We start from the raw sequence: 25,537 nt of genomic DNA, 5'->3' as shown, positions 1-25,537 counted from the left end.
TGCTTACCGTTACTCCTTTATTTGTTGTTCTGGATGTAAACTCAGGTCAATGGCAGAGCAACAGAGAGAGAGAAACAGCGGACAGTGTCCACAACACTGCTTGTAATAGTAATTACGACTCGATGTCTGTCCTGCATAGGCTTAGTCTATGCACATCAAGCAATGCAGGGCATGAAACAGTAGGTGGCTTCGTAAACAAAAGAAGAGAGACATTCGCTGAAATATCCACTGAACTTCTTTCTTGCACAAAATTCAAGCACTTTCAATGACTCATGTCTATTTAGGAACAAACTTTCAAGGAATTCAAGGCCCCGTGGGAACCCTGAATAGTGTACTTTCAGATGACAAACATGAGAAGAAACTGATAAAAAAAAGAAGAAGCTAAAAAAGCTGCTGTCAGATAATTGGAACGTCAACAGCTCCTTCTAAAAATGATCTACATTATGAGACAATTCTCCGGCACTTTTCTTTCACTTAAATATTTATAAAAACTGAAGCGTCCTTTACAGGTGTAAGAATTCACCTTCATTTCATATCCACATATGGAGCTGAACTCATAAACACAAAGTACATGTTGGTAGATATCTGAGCTGAAGTGTCTGGACCCAGGCTGCAGAGCTGAGGTATTTAATTATTGTGTATGGCACTAGTGTGTTGGCACATAACTGATGAACACAAATGGAATTTTTGTTTTTGTTTTCTACTTTTTCCCCAAAAATGCCAAATTTCTGATTCACACTCTTCCCAGTCTCCACTTGTGCAGATGAATCCCCTTTCTCTTAACCGTTGATGCACAATTATACGAGTAAATAAACTGTTTTGATTACGAATAATATGCTGTATATGGATTACATAGGAGTATTATGTTGAGTAGTATGTCTTGTTCTGATAACTCTCTGCTTTATGCACCGTTTATGTAGATTTAGTTCGTTTTCCATCAACACAGCTCATGAGAGTCCAGGAAGTCAGTGGAGAAGACGCCCACAGGTGTGGACATGTCCCCTGCTGGCACAGACAGCGTCAGGTCCAGCCAGTCCATGTTGTCCATGTTGGCGCTGTGCAAGGTCAAAGCGGAGGGTGCCGAGCTCCTGCTAAAGTCCACTTCCATGGCGGCGACTGTGGATGAGTGCAAGTCGTCCATCAGCTTCAGAGTTTGTGGGTCAGCGTCTGCGCCCACCGTGCAGCCCAGTAGGCCGTCGAGCCGGGTGTCAGGGGTCAGCGCTGGCGGGCAGTTTGACGGTTTAAGGGGCACGGCAGGATGCTGGGCCACTTGGACCATGGGAGGAGGGCGGGACAGAACCGTGTTGACAGGAAGGACGGTTACACTGGCAGTGACAGGCAGAGGTTTGTCCAGGGTGGGAGGATCCTGTTTGATGAAAGGGGAGATTTCTGGAAAAGTACAGAACACGAAAACGTGTGAAGATCCTCAAATTCTTACTGTGCTGTCCCGACTTCATTTAAAGGTGCATTATGTAATAAATTTAAAGCAACTGGCCATAAAATTCTCCTAATATGTCACAGAGACTCAGGAATAATGTTCATATAACAAACAGAACTCATCAACAACAACAGTACAGACAAAATATTTGCATTAAAAAAAATATTTTGCAGACTGCAAATCATGTTTATGTTTTGAAATCATGTTTTGGCATGTGGCGCCACCTACCACCGTCTACCAATCATTGCAGTCAGTAGAGTCTCAGCTGCTGAGCAACCACGGGTTGCCAGTTACGTCAAAAAAACGAAACCTAAAAGACCTCGGTATTTTGAATTTGAATGTAGTAACCGTTTTTGGCCACATTCTTACATATGGCACCTTTAACATGCTATAATGTAAGAAAATAAAGATAGATAATATAGATAGATAAGATGATGTGTCATCATTAAGGAAACATCACTGATAACAATGGTGCTTCCTTAAAGTCAAAATGTACATTTTATCACATATATGTTGCTTTGTTTGTCACCGACACACCTGTTTACGGCTTAAAAATCTGTAATAAAATCTGTCAAATCTACTCAAAGAATTGACCGTCATGTTCCTGGTGATTAAGAAAACACTAAATACATTTTCAATCACAGGCTGAAAACTGTGCTTATATTGTGTTTTTGTATTTTGTTCTCACTTCAACACTTCAACACCAGCAGAGCAGTGTCTGAAATGCTGAATGATATCTGAAATTAAAAATCCTCAGCCCTCCTCTCAAAAATGTTTCATACAAGCGTTTGCCAAGTGTTTTACCAAGTTTAATTATTAGGAGTTTTCTCTCAGACAGGGAAGCAAAACGGGGAACTTTAGTCAAGGTTAGTTGTCTTTCTCTCTGTTCCTCTCATACACTTTGGCTGTGAATATTTAACATAATAATATTGTTATTGTCACCTTGTCGTCTCCTCTCATCATACGACTGCGTACGTCTGCTGCTGCTGTAAAGCCAACACGTGTTCACTTTGAATCCCTGCCTGTTGCTGACGTGAAAAATAGACCCCCATTTTTTTTAAATTCATAAAAACAGGGATAGCACTAAGTTGAAAATATTTTCCTTAAATCACCTTTTATTCACCTGCTTTTCACTTTATAATCAGGCTCACTTTTACCATTGTGGTAATAAGTAGCTTATTAGTGAAAGATTGTAAAAAGCTACTGAATAACCTCATTAATGAATCCTTTATTAAGGGTGGTCTTACTATAAAGTGGTGATGTTCTAATCTAGCATTTATATTTGCAGTGGCATCTATTGCACAGCTCGTTAAAAGTTCTTTGTGGCACTTTTTTCTTCACCCTTGCTGAGGATTTAGACACAGGTGTTTATTTATCGATAAAATACAAGGAACGTCTGACTCTCAACAGCATAACTGTCAAACAGACAATCTGTTTGACAGGCTTCAAACTTGGCAGGTTAATTACTCGGGTCACCGGTGTCCACTTTATGTTATTTTGATAAGAAATACAAGAGATATCGGTAAAAAAAAAAAAAAAGGCTCACATAAAACCTGTGCAGCACTTGTACATAATAAAAAAAGAAAAGAAAGAACATTTCTCACCACCACTCTCAATCAACACATCAAACAGATCGTCCATCTGCTGACTCGCTGCACTGGGACTCTGCAGAGGAATCACAATCACTGAATGTTCAACACTTCAAAGATACAAACCAAAAGTTTCACATGAATTTCCCGTGTCTGTTTCACCTGAACAGCCGTCAGCATGCTGCGCGTCTGTTTGACTGCGTCTTCGTAGCGAGGGGGGTCTTTACACTTTGACACGTGGTGCACGAACGTCGGCTGGTGCAACATCATGGTTGGCTGGTTGTGACGGGGAGACTGAGAGGAAACGGTTTCCTTTAATTCTGATACCAACCACCACCATTTAAATGCAGTTCACGTTGTACAGAGTAAGGGTGAATTCCAATTCCTTGCTTAACCCTCACTCTTAACCCTCAATCTCAAAAATGTGCGCTCCCTCTAGTGCAAGTGCTGTCCCGATTCTCAGAAAAATTAAGTTGAGGGTCAAGTTTAAGGGCTGTATCGCCCTCAATATTGAGATTTTCCAAGACCACCCTTGGGAGCAAGGGCTACCCAGAATGCATTGCGTGTTTTCACATAAGAAAGATGGCGTCGAAAGCAGCGAAGCGAGTGCGATACAAATGAAGTATTTTCTTTGTTAATAGAGATATAAAAATGATGAAAACCATTGTATTATCTTAGTTTAGGTCCATATTATGGATTACTGACGTCATTGTTGTGTAACATTTATTTTTATTTTAAGATCTTTTGTCAATAGCCGTCCGGTGCAGACAAGCGATCGTTTGCTATGGTTTACTTTTCAATAAGCCGTGGTGTGTGGTAACTGTCAGCTGAATATGTCCGTGGTTGTGGTATTTGTATGAGTATCATCTTATAACTAACTGACAACCTAATAACTTGACTGACAAATGGATCGTAATAAATAATCCTGACGTAAATGTGTTCTTCTTCTTCTTTTTTGGAGTTGACAGACTGGACGCAGCTTTCACGTTATTCTGCCCCCTACAGTCTGAAGACGTATCTGCATTTAAGGTCTGTCCCATTTCTAAGTGACAAAATAACCCTCAACACTTGGTTTTGAGGGCCAGTTTAGATAAGGGTTGAGCTTGAGGGTTAAGATAGGAATTGGCCCCAAATCAGAGTGGATAAAACAAAGCTCAGCAATGATCTACCTCATTCTCAGTTCCATTAGAGGTGGCGGCTCCTGCAGGACAACTACTCGCTGGGAATGTGCTGAGTAAGCTCTGTGCAGCGGGATCCATCTTCCACGTCTGCAGAGGGAAACGAGGACAGGTCAGCATGTGTTAATGAATGCATTAAACGCAGTCGACGGGGGTGAAGTGCTTCCTGCAACAAGTATGGGAAAGTAGAGCAGTGCATCATTCTCAGTCTCTGTGGGTTTAACTCACCAAACGGCACAGGAAACATAATAGATGACCACCACTCTGAATCGCCTGCTTTGAAAGCTACGCTGTAAAACCTTTTCAAACCTTAAAAATAACAGCCATAAAATCATTCTAATGGCTTCTGACGCGTAATTCCTCAGTTTGCTCCCCAACCTTTCTCCTTGCACATAACTTGTAAATGTAGTGTGTAACTTTTGAAAATAAACTAGTCCTTTAAATTGTAAAATGAGTTCACACAGTGCTGATTAAGTCTGTCAGCTCCCTCTCTCTCTCTCTTTCTCAGTATAGCCATGTTTAGACCGTGTGTTGAACGCCGACAATCCCACACTGCAAACAGGAAGTGATTAATTTTATGACAAGGCAGACAGAGGCAGCAGAAACAGCGAGTGCCTGTGAAGTTTGAGTGAAAACACAAAGGGGCGTCCACGTGCAGTGGTTTACAGGATAAACTTCTCAGCCAGTTCAAGGATAGTGGCTCATCTGTCAGGCTCCGTGTCAGTTACTCTCATTTTCCACTTTTTTACGGTATCCTCCACACAAGGGTCATAGGACACTGGAGCCAATCCCAGTTGATAGAGGGACGAAAGGGAACACCCTGCATGGGTCGGCAAGCATTCACTCCCAAATTCAATCGCCACTGAACCTCTGCAATTAAACTCCACATGCTCTTGGTCAAACTGGGACTCCAGTGAAGCAACAGTGCTCGCCACTACTGCCCTATGTCAGATAAAAAGAGCAAAACCTGGGCAGCAGAGCCTCCCTAGATGAGACAACTCCGTTGCCAACACCATGAATGGGTGTGAATGGGTGTGATAGAGGCATGATGGAAAAAGTACTGCACTAGATGCACTATATCATTGGTTCTTAAAGTGCGGCCCGGGGGCCAATGGCGGCCCGCAGAAACATTTCTGGCGGACCGCAATGAATTACAGTAGATAGTTTTAACCCAGGAGCTACTAAGCTTGTTAAATGTTTATTGGACATTACTGGATACAGACCAATAAGTGTAAACAAAAATACTGAGTATTTACCTGGTTTCTATATGGTGAACTTTAGTGTATTATTGGGTTATAAGCTGGTAATAAGCAGGTAGCTACAGCCCCCAATTACTAGCTATTTACCCAGTAAATATATGGTAACAGAAATGTGTTACTTGGTATTAACCTGTAATTAGAAGGTAAGAACAATGGCCAAAATACTGGGCAATTACCCAGTAAATTATAAAGCTTAAATTACATTATATTAACGCTTATATTACTTAACGCTAAACTGTAGAACTGCAATCTGGTCATTAAAATTATTACAAATGGGATTTCTTTCTGTTTTTTTTCCCTTTTTTTGATCCTTTGGCGGCCCTCAGTCCAATGTTGGGTTCCTAAATTGGCCCTCAGGTATCAAAACTTTGAGAAGCCCTGCACTATATGAATGGACGAATGGGCAAAAACTGTAGTATAAAGCAGCTTTGAGTCGCCATTTAACATTTATCTTTGCAGTTTATTTACAATCTTTGTTCTCAGAAAAAGTGTTTAGTCCAAACACTTTAGTTTTTCATCCAAACGTTTCTTTTATTTTCTTTCCGTTTTTTTTGAGGCACATGTATTTTAATCTTTTGTATATATATATATTTTTTATCATTAAACATTTTATCAAAAGCTAAAAATAAAATTCAGCATCAATTAACAACCATCAAAAATCAGCATTGGCAAGAAAAACCCATATTGGTCTACCTCTAGTTTTTAGTTTAAGCTTTTTTCCATGAACTTGCTTTACAGAGGTGACCATGTCGCTCCGAGATGTTTTTGTACAGTCGTCCAAACTGATGGTGACAGATTATAGGCCACATAAACCAATAGAGATGAAAAAGAGTCTGGTATGTGAAGGCCACTGTAGTTCCCTGACGTGCTTGTGAAAGGGAAGATGCCACTAATCCTCACTTATTCTCACAAATTGGACCTTAATAGTGACTTGTGCTGGGTCGTCTTCAGCCGAACCATCACGCTCCTCCTCTGGCCTGTGGAAAGCAGAGCTGGTGCAGTGGAACTCATGAGAGCAATGTCAAGCGGCGGTTTCTGTAGCTAATTCTGGCTGCGTGTTGGGCTCAGAGCAGAAGGACGAACAGGGAGCACCGAGGGCGCTTACAGTCAGCCGTCACTCAGAACCTGCTCCAGTCGCCCATGTTTCCACAGGCCTTCATTTTATTTAATTTTTTTAAAATGTGATTTCACCACCCAGCCGAGGCCTGTTATTATCATGGCAACGAGGAAGATGTATTACCCATGGTAGCGTGTTGCAGATTGTTGGAGGGGAAAAAACACATGATATGTGATACATAGGAAGCAGTGCCACCAAAAACACTGCACCGCGTCTATGATGCGTGACTTAATGAGAGTTTACTGCAGAGAAAACCACTTTCGTGATTTTGGAGTGGCACATGTTTCACGTGCGGGCTGATCACGCACAAGTTGGGGCTTTGTATATTTTGAAGAAATGTTTAAAACTACCATGAAACCACAGCTGATAGCAGTGACTAATAAGGAGGTAGAGAGCGAGGCCGTGTGGGCAAGCATTAGTGTGTTTTCTTACCTTAGTCAGTGGCGGAGTGTGAGCACTGCATTGCTGCTGTAAAGCTGCTGAGGCCTCTGTTTTCAGTGGCACCTGTCCAGAGGTCTGGATGAGGCCTGGGGCCAGGCTGCTAACAGTAGTGTGTAATTTGATGCAGTTGGCAGGGATCTGGAGAGCGACTGCCGAGCTGGGAAGCGATGCAGGCAGGAGGATCTGCGCTCCGGCATGGACGGATTGCAGGGTTTCAGGCTGCTTGATGGTCTGATGGCTGATGATGAATCGGTTTGGAGGAGTGAAGTGGCACTGATCTGGAGCCTCCTCCTGCTTCACCAGCACTGGCAGACCAGGAGAGCTGCAGGACGCGGAGCAGTTTAAGGGAGAACCACAGTTTTCCTCTTTGATCCGGACTGGAGCGAGAGAACAGAGCTGAGGTGGAGAATCTCCGTGCTGACTCCTCTTCTCCACCTCCAGCTGCATCTTCAGCTCCTCCACCAACCTCTGCTCCTGCTCCAGCTTCCTCATCAGCTCCTCAATCTGACACTCCTTCTCGTACAGACGCTTGTCCTTCTCAGAGTCCTTGACTGAGTGCTTCCCAGACGTGGGAAACTCCTCCTGTGGAGCTCTCATGCAGGGAGCTGAGTAAGTTCTTGACTGAGCATCTGAAAGATTTGCTTGAGTTTCTACCATACTACTGTCCTCTATGGCCAGACTGGACACCTTGGAGGCTATGGGGGACACCGGTGGGGTTAACTTTGTGTTTTCAGACTGTGGGGCCGCCGTTTCCATGGCAACAGCATTCTGGATGTTAGACGTCTCCTGATACAACTTGAGCCTCTCGATCAGATCTGTCTTAGTGCCAGAGACGGGCAGAGACCTGCGCTTCAGTTCCATTTTCAGCTCAGCGACCTGTAAACAACACATTATCATAAAATATCTTTGCTTGGGCTCAAGTTTATAGTGAGACTGTGTGCAGGCAGTAATGTGTCACCTTCATCTCATCCAGATTGTCTGGTAAATGACACAGCTCGCGGCTGGTGTCAGTGTGCTGCCGCGGTAAAGGGGCAGATGCAGCGTTTCTACTGGAACAGCTGGTTTGTACCTCAGTTGCTGGCCTGTTGTAATGAGATGGAAGAGAACAAGAACACAGAATGTGAACTCTTGTTCATTTTTCACAATTAAGTGCTTCTGTGTAGGAAACGGCGGGGCAGGAAAAGTCAAGTACTGAAGACAAACAGCAGCTGCGTAGAAACAGATGAGGCCACAAGCTTCACGTCATCTGGAGGCAGGTGCTCGCGTTTGATTTGTTGTTTGTAGGAAATGAAAAGTCTAATAAAAAGTGAACTCTAGAAGGAGGCAACATTTGTGATGAATCAATCAGTCAACGGCAATGAAGTCGAGCTTATAAGTCTGTGCACGTTTGTGTTGTGGAATGAAGCCGTACTTTACTGTGGTGGGCAGCACAGACAGGTAGTTGTACTGCTGCTGCTGCTGGCTTAAGATCTGGAGCTGCAGGAACTGCTGCTGCTGCTGCAGGAGGCGAGCATACGCAGAGTCCATCGGCATTTCATTGAGCTCCTGCTTCTGGTCTGGTGGTATATACTGATGGTACTTCAGCTTTTTCACCCAAGGTTTGGGCTCTTTGCTCTTTTTGCTGCGGCCTTTGTCGCCAGCAAGCTTGGGCAGGCTCTGCTGCAACACAAAACAAAACAAAACAAAGCAATGCGTGGGGTGAAGTAACAAAGAAAAGAAAAGTGGACATGGTGGTAAAACCTGAGAGTACCTGATCCACTTTTACATTTATTACAGTTAGGGTGAATTCCAATTCCTTGCTTAACCCTCAATCTCAAAAATGCGCTCCCTCTAGTGCAAGTGCTGTCCCGAATCTCAGAAAAATTAAGTTGAGGGCCAAGTTTAACGGCTGTATCGCCCTCAATATTGAGATTTTCCGAGACCACCCTTGGGAGCAAGGGCTACCCAGAATGCATTGCGTGTTTTCACATAACAAAGATGGCGTCGAAAGCAGCGAAACGAGTACGCTACAAATCAAGTATTTTCTTTGTTAATAGAGATATAAAAATGATGAAAACCATTGTATTATCTTAGTTTAGGCCCATATTATGGATTACTGACGTCATTGTTGCGTAACATTTATTTTTATTTTACGATCTTTTGTCAATAGCCGGCCGGTGCGGACAAGCGATCGTTTGCTATGGTTTACTTTTCAATAAGCCGTGGTGTGTGGTAACTGTCAGCTGAATATGTCCGTGGTTGTGGTATTTGTATGAGTATCATCTTATAACTAACTGACAACCTAATAACTTGACTGACAAACAGATCGATATAAATAATCCTGACGTAAATTTGTTCTTCTTTTTTGGAGTTGACAGACTGGACGCAGTTTTCACGTTATTCTGCCCCCCGCAGTCTGAAGACGTATCTGCATTTAAGGGGTGTCCCATTTCTAAGTGACAAAATAACCCTCAACACTTGGTTTTGAGGGCCAGTTAAGATTAAGGGTTGAGCTTGAGGGTTAAGATTGAGGGTTAAGATAGGAATTGGAATTGGCCCTTAGTATAAGCCTGTGCCAACACTGCAAGGCTTGGAAATGATAATGGATTTTTTTTTTAAAGCACTGAGGTGGAACATTGTTTTCACCCGTTGAGCAGTGCAGGATGGGGAAACGGGTAGTGGAAATGTGACTCTTATTGTTTTACCACCTGTAATTACAGGATGCACATGAAAATGGCTTGGCATAAAAGTAACAGGTTATAACCGTGAAACCTGAAACTTGAGTTGAGTTGAGTTGAACAAGCGCACACGCACCACTTTGTCAAATTCATTCCCCGATCACATTCCGAGGGTGGGAGAGTTCATCTTATGCTCAAAGGATAACTGGATTAAGAGTAATGTACAAGTTATTGCTTCACCCTTGCACTTTAAATTTTTGGCAGAGGCTCTGCACAGCCTGAACGAGGAGGGCCAGCATGTCACTGCACCCTAATTGAAGACAAACTGTGGCTGGCACTGATTTTAAAAAAAGAAAAACAAGAAGAAAAACGAGGACTTTAAACCCTGTTGTGCATGTTTGACTTGGCCAAGTGCTGAATTTCACTTCACCCCCTGAACTGATGTGACTTTCAGAATGATAAAACACAGACCCTGTGTCTTCTGACACCGTGTCACGTGTCATCACATTTCCAAAGGAAACAAGGGGGACAAAAACACAGTTAATAAATCAGAAAAACAGAGAGTTGAGGTTATAAACTAAACTAACTCATCTTTATTTTAAAAAAGAAAAACAAAGATTGCAATTTTAATTTTAAGGAAACTCAGCTCACCTTCACGAGAACTGGCCCTGGCGTGACAACGGGAGCGACAGTGGTGATTGGCTGAGGTGTAGATGCTTGTGCGTTGCTTTGTGGTTCACTGGCAGAAGCAGGATTGACCAAATCTGATGAGGGCTGTGTGTTAGGTGGTGGGGAGAGCTAAGAAAAAGAAACCAGATTCATTTGATCATTAAAAGTCAAACAGAATAGTCAGTTAATTGTGTGCATATGCATAAAAACATAAAAAAAAGTGTTTTTTAAAAACCCAAATTCACAATATAAATCTTGACAAGAGACATAAAATTTGTGCAACAATATAATGTTTCTGACTATTTTACTGCTGATTTTGTAACACCAAATGTTATTTTTAATAGGTAAACCAGACACCTTCCAAGAAATACATGTTTGTTACGCAAATCACAAGTTTTTATGAATGTGTTATTTCATAAATCTTAAGTAAAAGGCTGGGAAAATAGCTGCAAAATGTATTTGGCAGGCCGAAGAATACCCTCCCTAGAGCCATCTGCAGCAGGTCCTGATCCAGTGTCTGGTTTGGAAACACTTAGAACAATAGCATCATATAGAGATTGAAATGTAGTGTCTAAAAATCCCTAATATGATAAACTTTCCTCTAATGTTAAGACACAGTTGGCACAGTTTGTGGTATTGGTGTACCTGTGAGGGAGAATTTAACTGAGAGGAGAATGAAGTGGACTCTATAAGTGAGGCCGAGGTGGAGCTGGGAGTTTCCTGGCTGAAAGGCTGCTCTGGTGATAAGGCGTCCACGCTGTCTTCATCAAAGCTGTAAACATCTGCTGCCTTAGAGCGGTTCGCCTTATCACCTATGAGGTCGACATCAAATAAAAACAAGTGCAGCTCATTTTCTATTCAAATAAGAATAAAATTGAAACAGAGAAAAAGCATTTGTCAAACGGATATTTTGAAAAGTTAAAGATGGGGACACTACAAGATTTTATCCACAATAGTGGAGAGTCTGCTCTGGTCAGCACTAGTTGGGGACAGTTGGCACAGAAAGATGACCCGATCTGACCTCAGTCACCCAACCTTTTTTGGGCCGACTCACTGGACACAATCGCACAGTAGTTGTAGTTGGGACACAGGAAATAGCATCAGATGATGACAGGAAGTAGCAGGAATATCGAAACTGTCACTTTCTTAGACATGGTCAAAATCGTTAACGACTGTGAAAGTTGTGTTGTGTGTCACCAACTTCAGACACAGTTTCATTATTCTATACTTATCTTTTATACGATTTCAAAGTGGAAAATACGATTGTCCAGTAACTGAGCCACAAAACAAAGAAACAACACAAACAATATCTATGCTAGCATGCATGGAAAGTGCAGGTATGGAAAGTGCTGCTAATCTAAACGTAGCATGCTAACATGTTCACAGTAATGATGCTAAAATGCTTTCAAAGCAGGTAGACTGTTTACAGGGTTCACCATTTAGCATGTTAGCATTCAAACCTTGCTTATTAGCACTACACAGGTCACAGCTGAGGCTAATGGAAAACAAGTCATTCATCATTTCATCAGAGTGATATTTAACAGCTCTTACATTGATAATGTAAATTCAACTTGAGTTTAGTTCAGTCTCTTTTTTGATATGAATACATTCATAGAGTAATGGCAAACAGGGGTCACGTCCTTGATTGTACCAACGTATTTAGCCAATAATCTGCTTCTGATTCTATTTTTCATATTCTGAGTAGTGCTGTCAAACGATTAAAATATTTAATCGTGATCAATTGCATTAATGTCATAACTCGCGATTAATTGCAATTAATCACACACTTTTATCTATTCTAAATGTCCCTTGATTTCTTTTTGTACCATTATTTTTCCTCATTTTAATACAACATAGAAAAGTGGATTGGCTTGCTCTGTGTAAATGTGATTTACATATTTTGGCATATACTGTAGTGTAGGGCTAATCTAAATTTATCTAAATCGCAATACAGCTTACTGCAATTTCAAAATGCAATATTTGTTCAAGCCAAAATATAATTTTAGATTAATTATTATTACTTATTCTACGGACTGAACCACCCTGGCAGACAATCTAATCCTAGTCTCTTCTATGGTACAGGCTAAATCTGGTGTGTGTGTGCTGTAGGAGTTTGTGTACTGTGTGTTACTTGTGACGTCAGAGAGGTGCGTAGGTGAAGCAGGAAGTAATGTGTTCCATATGTTTACATTAGCGAGCTGCAGGTGAATATCTCTATCACCCTGCATATTTTGAGTTATTCCTCTTATTGTGAGAGCCGCATGAATAAAGAGTCGTTCTTTCAATGCAGACGAAGTCCCGTGGTTTAATGTGTTGTTGCCGTAACGAACTAATCCGAGCTGAAGGAGCTAGCGGAGAAGCGCACAGCGCTTGCCATCCACTCAAAACGTAACGTTTAAGCCGACTACTATTTGGCCGGCTCGTGCAGCGTGTCTGTTGTTTTGTTTTCGTTCAAGTTAGATCCGGTGTAGTGTTGTAGTTGTTCTAACGTTTCCAGTTGCTGCAACAGCATGTGAAAAAAACTACAAAGCGCTCGGCCAAAAAGAGCGTCAATCGCGCGATAAAAAAATTGACACCGTTAAAAGGGGTTTGTGTTAACGCCTTTAATAATCCGTGTAACTGACAGCACTAGTTCTGAGTTTAAAACGTTTCGCATTTACACGTCACCGGCATCACTGGACACGATCAAGGGTCAAGGTCAAGGTAACGTTACGAAAAATTACGCAAAACACACTTCAATGGAAACACCTGCACGTAACAATTGTAGTGCATTTCAGAAATATCGCTTTCATTTTGCTGAAATCTGTAAAGGAAACACAACTGCAGTCAGAAAGCTCCATCCTCCCTTCTGCACAGAGTTAAGTGGTCAAATGCTTTTCACATATTGTAATGTGGGGCAGTGTGGTGAGAAACCAACAGAATGGCATTGGCATCCAGAACTAAGACAATAAAAACATTTACACAAATACAGCAGGGAACTGAGCAGTCAGCACGACACACAGGCAGAAATAATGACTGACTTTTCAAAAGGGTGAGCGCTGAAATCACAGAACGTTTTTTTTTTCCACTGATGGCGAACGTCTCGGATGTTTCCCCTGATTACTCACACCTGTTCATAATTTGGGACACCTGTGTCTCATTATCTCCACTCTGTTTTTTCCTGCCAGTTTGTCTCTTGTGAAGTCAACCTGCTGTTTCTTTTTGTAGTAAAGGCTACATAATGAATGAACCAAAATGACATAAATATATGATATAGTGATTCAATATTAATCAGTGCACTGGCTTTACACGGCAACGCTCCCGGGTGAAACCGACAAAATATTTGATCAGATGTGCCTTTCGTTTAGACGGCGACGGCGTTTTTGGGGCTTAAAAACGCAAAAAAATGAACCCACCCTCCAGAGTGGAAATCTTAAAAACGCTCCGCTGTCGCATTCTCGTCTAAAGGGTTGAAAACGCAAAAGTGTTATCTGAGCTGCTCACGCTGGCTATCCTCCTGTACGCTTTGACGTCAGATCCATGTGCAGTACAGACAAACAACAACAAACATGTCGGATTCGATCCATCAGTCGGACATTCAAGTTGCCTTAGCTACTCTGATACCTATCCAGGAGTCATTTCAGCAATTACGCCAAGTTAATGTTGTGGTTTTTCGACTGTGGGCTACTCAGCGCTAATAGAGAGAAGTTGAAGGATGTTTCAGCGCATGTGCGCGCTCCTGGTGTTGTTGTATGACAGTGCTTCACAGTGCCACCTAGCCACCTGGCATGCATACTACATCAAATTTCACACACTTTCGCGTCACCGTGTGCATGCAGATTTCCACCCAAAGACGCTCGTCTAAACGCAAAATAAAAAGTGGGAACGCAACGCCACTTTTGCGGTTTGTGTTCAGATCGTTGTCGTGTAAAGCCAGCCTAAAAGTCAAAAGTATAATGATAGATCCATATATCTGTCTCACTGGATGATACAAAATGCCCCTAAAATGTAACATGATGGATTAGGTGTCACTGCAACTGAAGAACTGTTGGTGAGGATTAAATAATATCTACCATCTTCGGCCTCTTCAGATGCAGAGTCCACAGGCAGGATTTTCTTCTCCACCAGCTCCATGGGTCCAGGTCGCTGGGCAATCTTCTCGTTGAGATCGTCAGTCAGTCTGGCTCGCTTCAGCTTCATCTGGGTGGCGTGCAGGGAGGCCTCAGCCTTCGTCTCTGACGGGAGACAAAGAGGATCGTTAGCTATGATCTAGTGAGCCTCTTAACTGCGTTGTCAGCGTGAGTCACTGCAGCTTCCTCCAGACCTCACAGAGACTTTTATCTGGGTATAACTTTTTCAGTTTCAGACACATGAATAACCATCTTTCATGTCTCTTATCTACTAACTAGTCAGAACACACAGGAGGACGAGTACCTTGTAGGATGTGCATACGGACCAGGTCAGATCGCTCAGGCCTACTGCAGAGTTTGTGTTTTAAAAAGGTCCCAGTCTGTCAGAAAATGAAAAGTTGACATCATTTTAGATGATTATATCACCATCAGCTGCAGCGGTGGTGGCACGAGTTGGTGTCTTACCTTGGCTCTCTTCAGGCTGCGAATCTGCTCATGAAAGACGGCAGGTGTTTTCAGAGCTGTGACAAAGTGGATGATTGACACATAAATATTTACACACACACAAGCAAACTGTCCCTTCCATTTTAAAATAAATTATTTCTCTTTTACTGCTATTTTCAAAGACCATTTCACTTCTTCTGGTTCTGCAGACAGTTATGCCATCTGATGTCCTCGAGAAATGTATACACATTTGATCTTTACACAAATCAACATAAATTGGACAAATTATAAATTAAATGATTATAAAATAAGTTTTAAAGTTCCTGTGATTAAAGACTCCTCACAAGTATCATCATTGTCAAGTCTCTCATCTTCTACTGAGCTGTCTGTTTTCAATCTGCCTGACACTCCAGCAATTATGTGTTGTTCTCTGGATTCATGTCCCACACAATTTGGCTTGATAATGTTTCCCTGAATAATAGTCAAGATCAATATTTTTGGGGTTCACGTGGTGGTCCAGTGGCTAGCATTGCTGGCTCACAACAAGAAGGTCACCAGTTCAGATCTCGGTTCAAACGAGGGTCCTCTCCATATGGAGTTTGCATGTTCTCCATGTGTGGGCGCGAGTACTCCAGCTTCCTCCCACAGTTCAAAACAGGCAGATTAGGTTAACTGGACATTCTAAATTGACCGTAGCTGATGGACTGATGACCTGCCCGCAACCCTCACATGGCAGATAAAGTTGTGGAAAATGAATCAATTAAAATTGTCATCCAAAGAATGGAGTACCCTTGGGCTCAAATCTTGGCCTTCTGCTTTTCTCTCTTCATAAGTCACTTATTAGCCAAATTATACGCAGCCATGAGTTGAGTTCCTCTGTTACACTGATAGCTAGGTAGCCTGGCTAACACCATCATCAAATCTCATTTGAGATTAAGTATGAGTCTGGAAAGGTTGTCACCAATGGATGTATTGGACAGACCTTTACCCAGTCAGACCAATAATCCAGATGCAGAGCAATGGAAAACGTGAAAACGTGAAAACTATCTTGCTGTATTTATTCTTGGAAGCAAATGTGTCTCATATTCCAAATTAAAATGCATTAACAGAAATGATTTTTCATTTTCAACTTCAAAACTGCATTTTCATTTTCAACTTCAAGACTGCTTATTCTGTGACTTAATTAAAAGACAAAGCTTTTTCGTTTTCATGCTCGATCCGCCAAACGTGTCCCATAATTCAAAATGAGTTAGCATTACGGAGCATTTCTCTGTTTGCTCAATTAAGTCACAGAATAAGCAGTCTTGAAGTTGAAAATAAAAAATGCAGTTTGGAATATTGATGATTCATTTTATTCATTTTATTTTATTCAGTCAAAAAAATGTAGCTATATTTTGAAAATGAAAAAGCATTTCTATTAAAGGTCACATAGAGTGGTCCTGTTGCACATATATGTTAGTTATGGAGGTCTACTTACATACATTAACTTGTTTTTAACATACATTAACTCCTAGTTGCTGGAAACGAGCCGATAGAAATATGTCCTTTTTGAAGCACTTGTCAGCTGCGCTATTTCAGACATAAATCTCCCCTGAGAAGACAGACTGTGTTGTGATTGGCCAATACCCCAGAAGTGACATTCGGCACACCCGCTCTCGGAAGGGCAGCTCCCCCTTCTGGAATGGTGGATGCACTGCTCCTCATTATCTGTCTATGACAGATGCCAAGACTCTTATTTATGCCTTTATCACCCAGACTGGATAATTGTAAAGTCTTGTTTTCACTCCTGCCACGTGATATTACGAAAAATTCCTCACATGCATGGTTCAGCTTGCGACAAGATTTACTGTAAACGTTCTGATAAGTGTTGCGTCTCTCTAACCCCTCATTTGTTTTGTTTTTTCCTTGAGCAACGTCCAGGCTTTGTGCCTACCCCCTCCCCCCCCACCTCCACTTTCTTCCCTCTTTCCCCCCCTCCTTTCTCCTCCCTGTGCTCTGTTTTCACTCAGGCTGGACCACATGCCATCCAGGGACTTCTCTCCCTCTCTCTCTCTCTCTTTATCCAGGCTGTCGTGGCCTTGTTCCAGATGTTTGGGATCTGGTTCTTCATCCTCCAGAAGTCCTGTAGCCTCCGTCCATGTCTGCCTCTCCCTGTGTGTGTTTGTTTCCTTCGACTTGACCTGTGTGAATAATGTGCTTGGTGTTGCCTCTTGTATGTTTGTGCAGTCTGTCCTCCTCCCTGGTCTTCACAGTGGAGAAAAGGTCGTGTGGCTCAGATTTCCTGGATAGTCGATGTCCTCCCACGTCATATGTTTTATTAATGTTATTGTCTGAGATGTTGTCATTTTGATTCTCTGGACTTTAAATCTACTTTGATGCTTTATTTTGTATAAACAACATCTACTACATATCTCTGTGTCTCTTGTGGTTTTTCCCTGTTGTGTCATTTGGGGGAGTTTTTCCTTTTCCGATTCAAGGGTCTAAGGACAGCGAGTGTCGTAATATGGCTGTTCAGCCCCTTGAGGCAAATTTCTGATTTGTGCTTTTGGTCTCCATGAATAAAATTGGACTCAACCGACTTTATTTTCCACACTGACTCAACTTCACTGTTATCACATTTTTCTACCATTAACAATCAACTTTCTCATATGAAAAAAGGAGTACCCCTGGGCTCCAATCTTGGCCCTCCACTTTTCTCTCTTTATACATCATCTCTTGACTAAATTATACTTACAATAGCCATGGAAAACACTGATTTGGTTTGTTGCACTGTAATAGCTGATTTTTTAATTCTCAAATTTTAAATCTCCCCTGCTTGTCTTTTTTTTTTCCTGTTGCAATATTTGGGCAAGTTTTTCCTTTTCAGAATCAAGGGTCCAAGGACAGAGAGGGTCATAATATGGTTATATTGATATTTCTGAGTTGTGCTTTTGGTTTCCATGAATACAATTTGACTCAACTGATGTGTTTTGCACACTGACTTGACTGCAGTGTAATCCACTTATTTCTAATGTGTTATGTCTTTGTTCTGCATGAGTGCGACATTAATAATAAACAGGAAGTTGTCCCCTTAACTGATTCAAGCAGAGAGGAGACAGTTCCACTCAGAGAGTCACTCTTTGATCTCTCAAAACAAACTCACACTGCTTTAGACCCGGCGAGGTCGGCCTCATTGACCGGTCACTGTGATGAGACACTGTTTGTTTTAAGGACATATTTGCAGAGGGGACGATCCAAGGAGTGTGTCAGAGGAGCAAAGAAAGACATACCTGCCTCAGTGTGGGAGTAGCAATGGTGCTTTAGTGGGTTTATGTTTATGTGGAGGCCGCTGCCCGGCCAGGTCACAGGCTGACCTCCAGTGAAGGCTCGGTTACTGACTCATGTGGTGACGTGGAACCAGAGAGGAGCGGACAACCTGACTGCAGGAGCTTTCTGGAGAGTGAACAGGACACATCTCTCTCTCTCACTCTCTGCCTTCCAGGTATAAGCATGATTCTGTCAGAGAATGAGCTCATCTTTTATTAGGTGTTCTTAGAAACACAATGTTCACCCAGGGTAAGTAGGACAGGGGACTGAATCTGTTCCACTTTTGTCACATGAATGAATGAATGTGAATGTATCATAATAGGAGCTGTTCTTTTCTGGTTTTGTGTAATTGGCTTGGCAGCTTTATCTTTCAGTCAATTTCATTGGTGGAAGTAAAATAAACCTTACACAAGACAAGAAAAGAGATCTGCTAAGGTCTGGATGATGTCTGCAATGGCACAATGTGTCTTTGCACACTCATTGAGAGTGACCACACATATCACCTATGCAAACTCCAAGTTGGAGCGGAATAGAAAATCAGGAACTATCTTCAGACAAAAAGTGGAAAGTATGGCAAGGCCAAAATGTTCTTGGCCTAACAAGAGACGGCAACAGTGAAAAAAAAGTGTTGAGTCGAGTTTTGGTGATGCCAGGGAAGTGTGGAAGACCAAGTTTAAATTCATCAGTCCAACAATTTCATGTATCCTTCCCTCTAGCATCCTTGTGCACCTCCTTCGGTAATTAGCGAGTGGACGACTGCACAGAGGACATGCAACAGGCTGCATAACTCATAAAATCTTCATCTACCTGAGGCCCTGATGTCAAATGAAAACAACATATTTTAAGTAAGAAGACTTTAATGAGAAAGAAAGAACAATCCTGTGGATTCAGGATATATTGGTTTGCCCTGATTTCCACCCTGTCAATCAACTAACCTATTTAAAAAAAAAAAACTTTTTTTAAAGAGTGTTAAAGGTAAGTGTTGTGTTAATGTGTGACGTGAAAACTCACGCGGCATGATGCCTTGCTCCACAAGCTGCTCCCGGGTTCTCCTCTGCTGCAGACAGAGCTGGAGGACTGTGAGAGGGCAGAGACACAAAAAGGTCAGAGTTGAACTTCCACCATTCGGAGCCAACAACACTGCATCATCATCATCACCATCATCATCATCAACCTAACTGTAAAAAACCTGCCAGACTTCAGATAAAACAAGGCACTTCTTATTTCTCCAACCCCCCGAAAAGACCGAACAGTGAAGCATGTTCACCGCCACAGACATCCCATCCACTTCCTGTATGGGTTTTTTAACTGGCCTTGTTAAAAGTTACCGCACATTCTACAACAGCAAGACCCAAACACGACTGGCCGAGAGCTTTCCCAGAGAGAGGAAGCATCTCAGTTTGGAATCAAACAAAAGCACGGAGCAGATAAACGAGGGATTAATGGCAAAGCTGCAGCAGCAGTGAATGTGAGCAAAACTGGAGCCGGTCATGAACCGAGCGAGTTGTGTCTATTTAAAAGCTTGTTTTTAAAATGTAATCTTGCTGTTTGGATGGATAAGCGGTGATGCGCTGTGTTATTGTGGAACTTCAAAGATGTCTCTATCTCGCAGCACAAGTCTTGGATGTAGGGGGGATTATGTACAGTAAATGTCCTCAGACTCTGGTCGAGCGTGAATATAAACTGTAGCCAGATCCCAGTTTAAACATTTATAAACAAGTGAGCGTGGACATGTTATTTCAGAGGTGTATAGTGCTCCAGACACAGCTTGCGGATAAAGGCGATGGTGACAAACGACGTGACGGTGTGAGGTGCACGAAGCCCTCATCGTCACCCTTCTACAGTGACATAAAGTCGGATTAGCTGGATCTACTCTGTTGGGCAAACAGCCACACACACACACACACACACACACACACACACACACACACACACACACACACACACACACACACACACACACACACACACACACACACACACACACACACACACACACACACACACACACACACACACACACACACACACAACAGACCTGCTGAAGTCTCCTGGGAAAGTTCTGTGTCTGAACAGGCCTCTGTGACTCACGCTAGCAAAAATAAACCGGGCAGCTGTGAGAACAAGGCCTGGGAACCATGATATTTGGGGGTAGTTAAGGGGGTGGGATCTCCAGTTGGAAGCAGAGCGCAGGGGACGATCACGGGCCTCTGCTGCTGGACCGGGGGAACACGGAGTGACAAGAGCCGAGGCAAAGGGTGAGAGGCCGACTCCATTCTCACTGCAGCGGCCCAGAAAACCCAGCGTGACTGCGCCTCCCCCCCCCCCCCCCCCCCCCCGTCTGCCTGCTGTGTTTTCCTACTACAAGCCAGAGGAGAGGAGGTTATGATCAGCCTGAGACAGATCATATCCAGAGATTGTAAAATATTGCCATTGGTTTTGTGGTTTTCCCGCCACGGGCAGGAGAATTTATGAGCGCACGTTGATACCATCAAAAGCTGCTGTCCAACGCCACAGGAGAACGCAGGGTTTAATTTGAGTGCCATTGTGGGGGTACACCTCATGCCCGAGGACCTCCCTCTCTCGCTTTTGTGTCATCTGTGTTCCAGCGTGAACCCTGGCTAACCCCTGTGTGATGTAAACTAGCTCCGCTCTCCTGCTCACCAGCAGAGCGTAAACAGAGGTGGTGGAGGAACACACACACGCACACACACACACACACACACACACACACACACACACACACACACACACACACACACACACACACACACACATGCACAGAGAGAGGGGACTCTGCTGAAATCCCTGTCTACTGATGCAATCTTTAATCTCAAACCCATGTTGTTCTCAGCAAATCATCCCTGGAGGTCGCCCATCAAACCCTTTTTTGATTTTATTCGACTTCATTGTTTTTTCAGGGAACAGCGTGGCTACAGATAGTCCCTGAATTTATTTAAGACACACACGCTGAGACTTTGTTATTCTGTAAATAGCAAAGACACTGACAGACTCCCCCCCCCCCCCGTGACCACCTGAAACCCACTTTTACCTGAGGCTGTCATCTTATTATTCTAAGTAGAGCTGGGTATTTCTTACAATGACACCAAACACGCACAGATATTTTAAATAGTGACCATTTCCTCCATAGAATTCACTGCAACGGCTGCTTCAATTAATCTTACACAGCATTGGAATTGGATTTATTTGATGCACATCGCGTCCATAGACCTCCACTGCCACCTATTGGACGATGTTTATCTCCCATAACTACCATCACAATATTTGCTGTTAGATTGATTTGATACAGGCATGTATATCAAAAAGAAATATTGCTAATGACTTTTTTAAACAGCCCAAACATCCACTTTAATAGCTTTACCGATTGAACTGCTTGTTAACGCAAATATCTAATCATCCAATCACATGGCAACAGCCGACTGCCTACAAATGGCACCTGATGAAGCTCAAACCAAGAATCGAAATGGAGAAGAAAGATTGATTTCTGTGACTTTAAATGGTCACTAAAACCTCTAAACGGTGGTCAGCGTCAGACTTTACAGAGAACAGTCTGAAAAAAGAAAATATCCAGTGACTGGCATTCAAAAATGCCATGTTGATGCCAAGGGTCAGAGACAAATGACCAGACTGATTTGAGATGATAGGAAAAAGGCAACAGTAACGTCCAACATTGACTCAAATAACAAGTTGCTACAACTTAGATATGCAGAAGAACATCTCTGTGTGCATAAAATGAGTCGTAGAGAGGTCAAGAACATACAGCATATACAGAAATAACCAGCAAGTATAAATATACAAGCGTATTACTAATTTTTATCCTACAGTTCATCAAAGCGGGAAGTTTATCAGCAAGATTTAAAGCTCTACAAGTGAAATGGTTCTTACATAATACATGGCAGGAAAGACATGGCTGTATAAATAACTGTATAAGAATATCAATATAAAAACTCTTATATAACTCTCTGAATTTGAGCCCGTAGTATATTTAGTCTGGTCTTTGGTTTGGGACAGAAACAATTACATTTAGCCAAGTCATAAAAAGTCACAAATAATTATAGTTATGCATGGAAAATCTAGCATTATGTTGTTAATGTTAAAGAGCTAAAGTGGCAAACTGATCCTCTAGGATGTAAAAAATGATGTATATATGTATATTATCATCAGATGTGATAAAAAGTAATGTGTCATGTGGTTTATAATATGGTTATATATAAATATATATGAACAAAAATAAATAAGGATAAAATATGCTCTAAGACAGTGGTTCTCAAACTTTTTATACCACTTGTTTAAGTACCACCTGAGAAAATAGTGAGCTTTTGAATTAACACCATTATCACCTATGTTAAAATACAGTGTTGTTAATAAGATAAGTAAAGTCAGCTATGGCAGAGGTCTTAAACTTGTGGCCCACAGGCCACATGAGCCCCCTCCCCCTCCCCCAATCAATTCCATGCAGCCTGTCACTTAAAGGTGCCATATGTAAGAATGTGAGCAAAAACGGTTACTACATTCAAATTATAAATACAGAGGTCTTTTAGGTTTCGTTTTCTGACGTAACTGGCAACCCGTGGTTGCTCGGCAGCTGAGACTCTACTGACAGCAATGATTGGTAGACAGCGGTAGGTGGCGCCACATGCCAAAACATGATTTCAAAACATAAACATGATTTGCAGTCTGCACAAAATTTTTTTAATGCAAATATTTTGTCCGTACTGTTGTTGTTGCGTTCAGTTTGTTATATGAACATTATTCCTGAGTCTCTGTGACATATTAGGAGGATTTTATGGCCAGTTGCTTTAGATTTATTACATAATGCACCTTTAAATATCAAGTTATGATATTATTTCACTATTTTTCACTATCACTGTTTTTTTTTTATTAGAATAATTTTTCGTCATGAACATGTTTATATTGTGAACTGCTCATCATTCCACCTCAAAACAGATACTTTATTTAAAATAGAATTTTTTCCAGACTGAACTAGACACTCAGTGGCCCCCAGATCATTTGAGTTTGAGAGGGACTTTTCACAGGAGGCAGATTTATTCCCAATAAGACAATTTGCTCTCTCATCACAGACACGTCACACATTGGTATCGGGAAATTCAGTGTTGTAATGTATGCAAATACTGTACTTAAGTACAGAATTCACGTATCTGTACATTAGTTTGTTAATAATATTTCTCGCAACTATTATTTTTACTCCACTACACTTCATCTAACTATCTTTGTTATTTATATAGTGCTTTTCTAGTCTTAATGATCTGCTTTACACTACAGATTTCACCCACTCACATGTTGCAACACAGGTTACGTGTCTTGCTCAAGGACATAGCAGAGCCAGGAATTTAACACACAACCTTCCAGTTGAAATACAACTTGCCCTCGCCAACACGGCTCAATTCTCTCTCGTTGTCTGAATTACTACTAGAACCTCATCTGCTGACACGGAGAAAGACGACGAGGACGACATTTGACCGGCTGAGGATACCGTAGCACTCAGGGAAGGGAGGGGGTGAGCAGAGGAGCAGTTCGTTGTTGTAAATTTCAGCCTCTCCTCTAGATGGCACTATAAACTACTTACTTCACCTTTAACTAATATTATAAAAAGTGACTTCAACTTCTACCAAAATGATTTTCTTGTAACATACTTTCCAGTTAAGTATCCCTCTTAGGAACTTTATAACAAGACTGGTGAAATTAGATCAAGATGGAGTGAGAGATAAGGTGAGACTCTACTTATTATTATAATTTTGCTATTATTTTCATTTTCTACACACTCTGGTCAAAACTCCTCAGCTCCACTCCGATCACATACCCCGGTGTATACAGCAGAAGAGTATTTCTGATTTTCCTCCGAGTACCACAAGAGGAAGCTTGCGGACTACAGGTGGTACACCTACCACAGTTTGAGAACCATGGGGGTCAAAAAAACAAAAACCTTTGGAAGTAAATTCAAAATTAGTTGGTGAAGATGAAGGATTTAGTAAATTCATGCTTATGTTTCGCAACAGAGGACAGAGCCTGTGTAAACACAGACGTGGTTGATTTATGATCCATCAGAACTCCTGTGTCTCCTGTGTGACTGATACTTGGCATGACTCAATATGATGATCTTTCACTCTTGCCCTGTCATTTCCTGTCTGGTGCTGAGTCTACTATACGTCACGACACCACCACCTCCACCTCACCACCGCTGTCAGCAGCATCAGTACGCAATAACTAAGAATATTAAACTCTGGTGCACATAACTTTGAAACAGTGAAAGGCATGCAGGATTAGATGAGATAGAAGACAGGAAGAGCACCTGATTTGAATTTACCCCTGCAGATGGAAGGGGTCTCCACATCAAGGCAAGCCATGGAGGACAGTGCTGGTTTGCTCGGCAGCCAGGTCTGGGGTCCCATGGAGGGATGAGGCCAGTAGAGAGCCGAGGGGATGGGAGGGAGAGAAAAAGACGAAGCTCTGAGCGGACGACAGCTGGCCCCGCAGAGCTGCACGCAGTCAGTCCCTCCTCTCTGGCTCTGAGCTGGCCTCAGCGGAGAAAGTGTGTGTGTCTGTGTGTGTGTGTGTGTGTGTGTGTGTGTGTGTGTGTGTGAGCTCAGCCAACGTCAGGAGGAGGGAACAGAGGACTGCTCATGTTAACCCTCTCCAGGTCACTTTGCTCAAAGAAAAAACTCATCATTCTCTACTTTATTAAACCTTTATTTAAACATATTCACATTTTTTGCATTAAAATATGTTTTTGCTATATTTGTTGATTAGTGACTTTATATTATGTATACAAAGGAAATCATTCATCCAAAGTGCAATATATATTCTTTCCTCCACAAAGTGACCACTAAGCTTTTAATCCACCAAAATAACTGTGTGTGTGTCAGTCTTACTGTGACCATGACGACCTGTTATTTCATTTTAAGTGTGTACTGTTTTCTTTACTTTATTTACGCCTCCTTTTAAGATTTTATGTTTTAATGCAGGTGAGCTGAAGCAAAATTTGCACCTTGGTGGACAATAAAGTTCTGTCTATTTTAGTATTAGCCATTTTATGTGACGGCACCACTTAATACAAAGTTATACGCTATTTCTTTATGTTGTTTTTAATGAATATTCATAAATGTTTTCAATTGGGGACTCTTTCAATATTATCAATATTATCAAACAACAGTTTTCATGAAGCAAACCACACTTTATGAATCAAGCAAACAAAAACACACAAACTGCAAACAAAAATAGCGATTTAATCATTCATAATTATGGTATTTTATTTGTTTGAAAATATACTTTTTGTTTGCAACGATCGGAA

General features: G+C 41.9%; 1 protein-coding gene across 1 annotated transcript; it reads right to left on the bottom strand.

The window, feature by feature from the left end:
* Positions 1-937: 937 nt before the first annotated feature.
* Positions 938-24,638, bottom strand: LOC310933267 (myocardin-related transcription factor B-like; the record flags this gene model as incomplete). Its single annotated transcript, XM_083896708.1, has 14 exons — positions 938-1,389; positions 3,043-3,103; positions 3,190-3,321; positions 4,197-4,295; positions 7,014-7,898; positions 7,981-8,104; positions 8,434-8,681; positions 10,331-10,477; positions 10,994-11,160; positions 14,401-14,562; positions 14,762-14,837; positions 14,923-14,978; positions 19,219-19,284; positions 24,539-24,638. The coding sequence occupies 14 exons, from the start codon at positions 24,636-24,638 to the stop codon at positions 938-940; spliced, it is 2,775 nt and encodes a 924-aa protein (XP_083752834.1).
* Between the last annotated feature and the right edge of the window lie 899 nt (positions 24,639-25,537).

Source organism: Microchirus variegatus, assembly GCF_963457635.1.
Source record: "Microchirus variegatus genome assembly, chromosome: 10".
Lineage (NCBI taxonomy): Eukaryota > Metazoa > Chordata > Actinopteri > Pleuronectiformes > Soleidae > Microchirus > Microchirus variegatus.
This window is presented reverse-complemented; position numbering and strand designations above follow the sequence as displayed.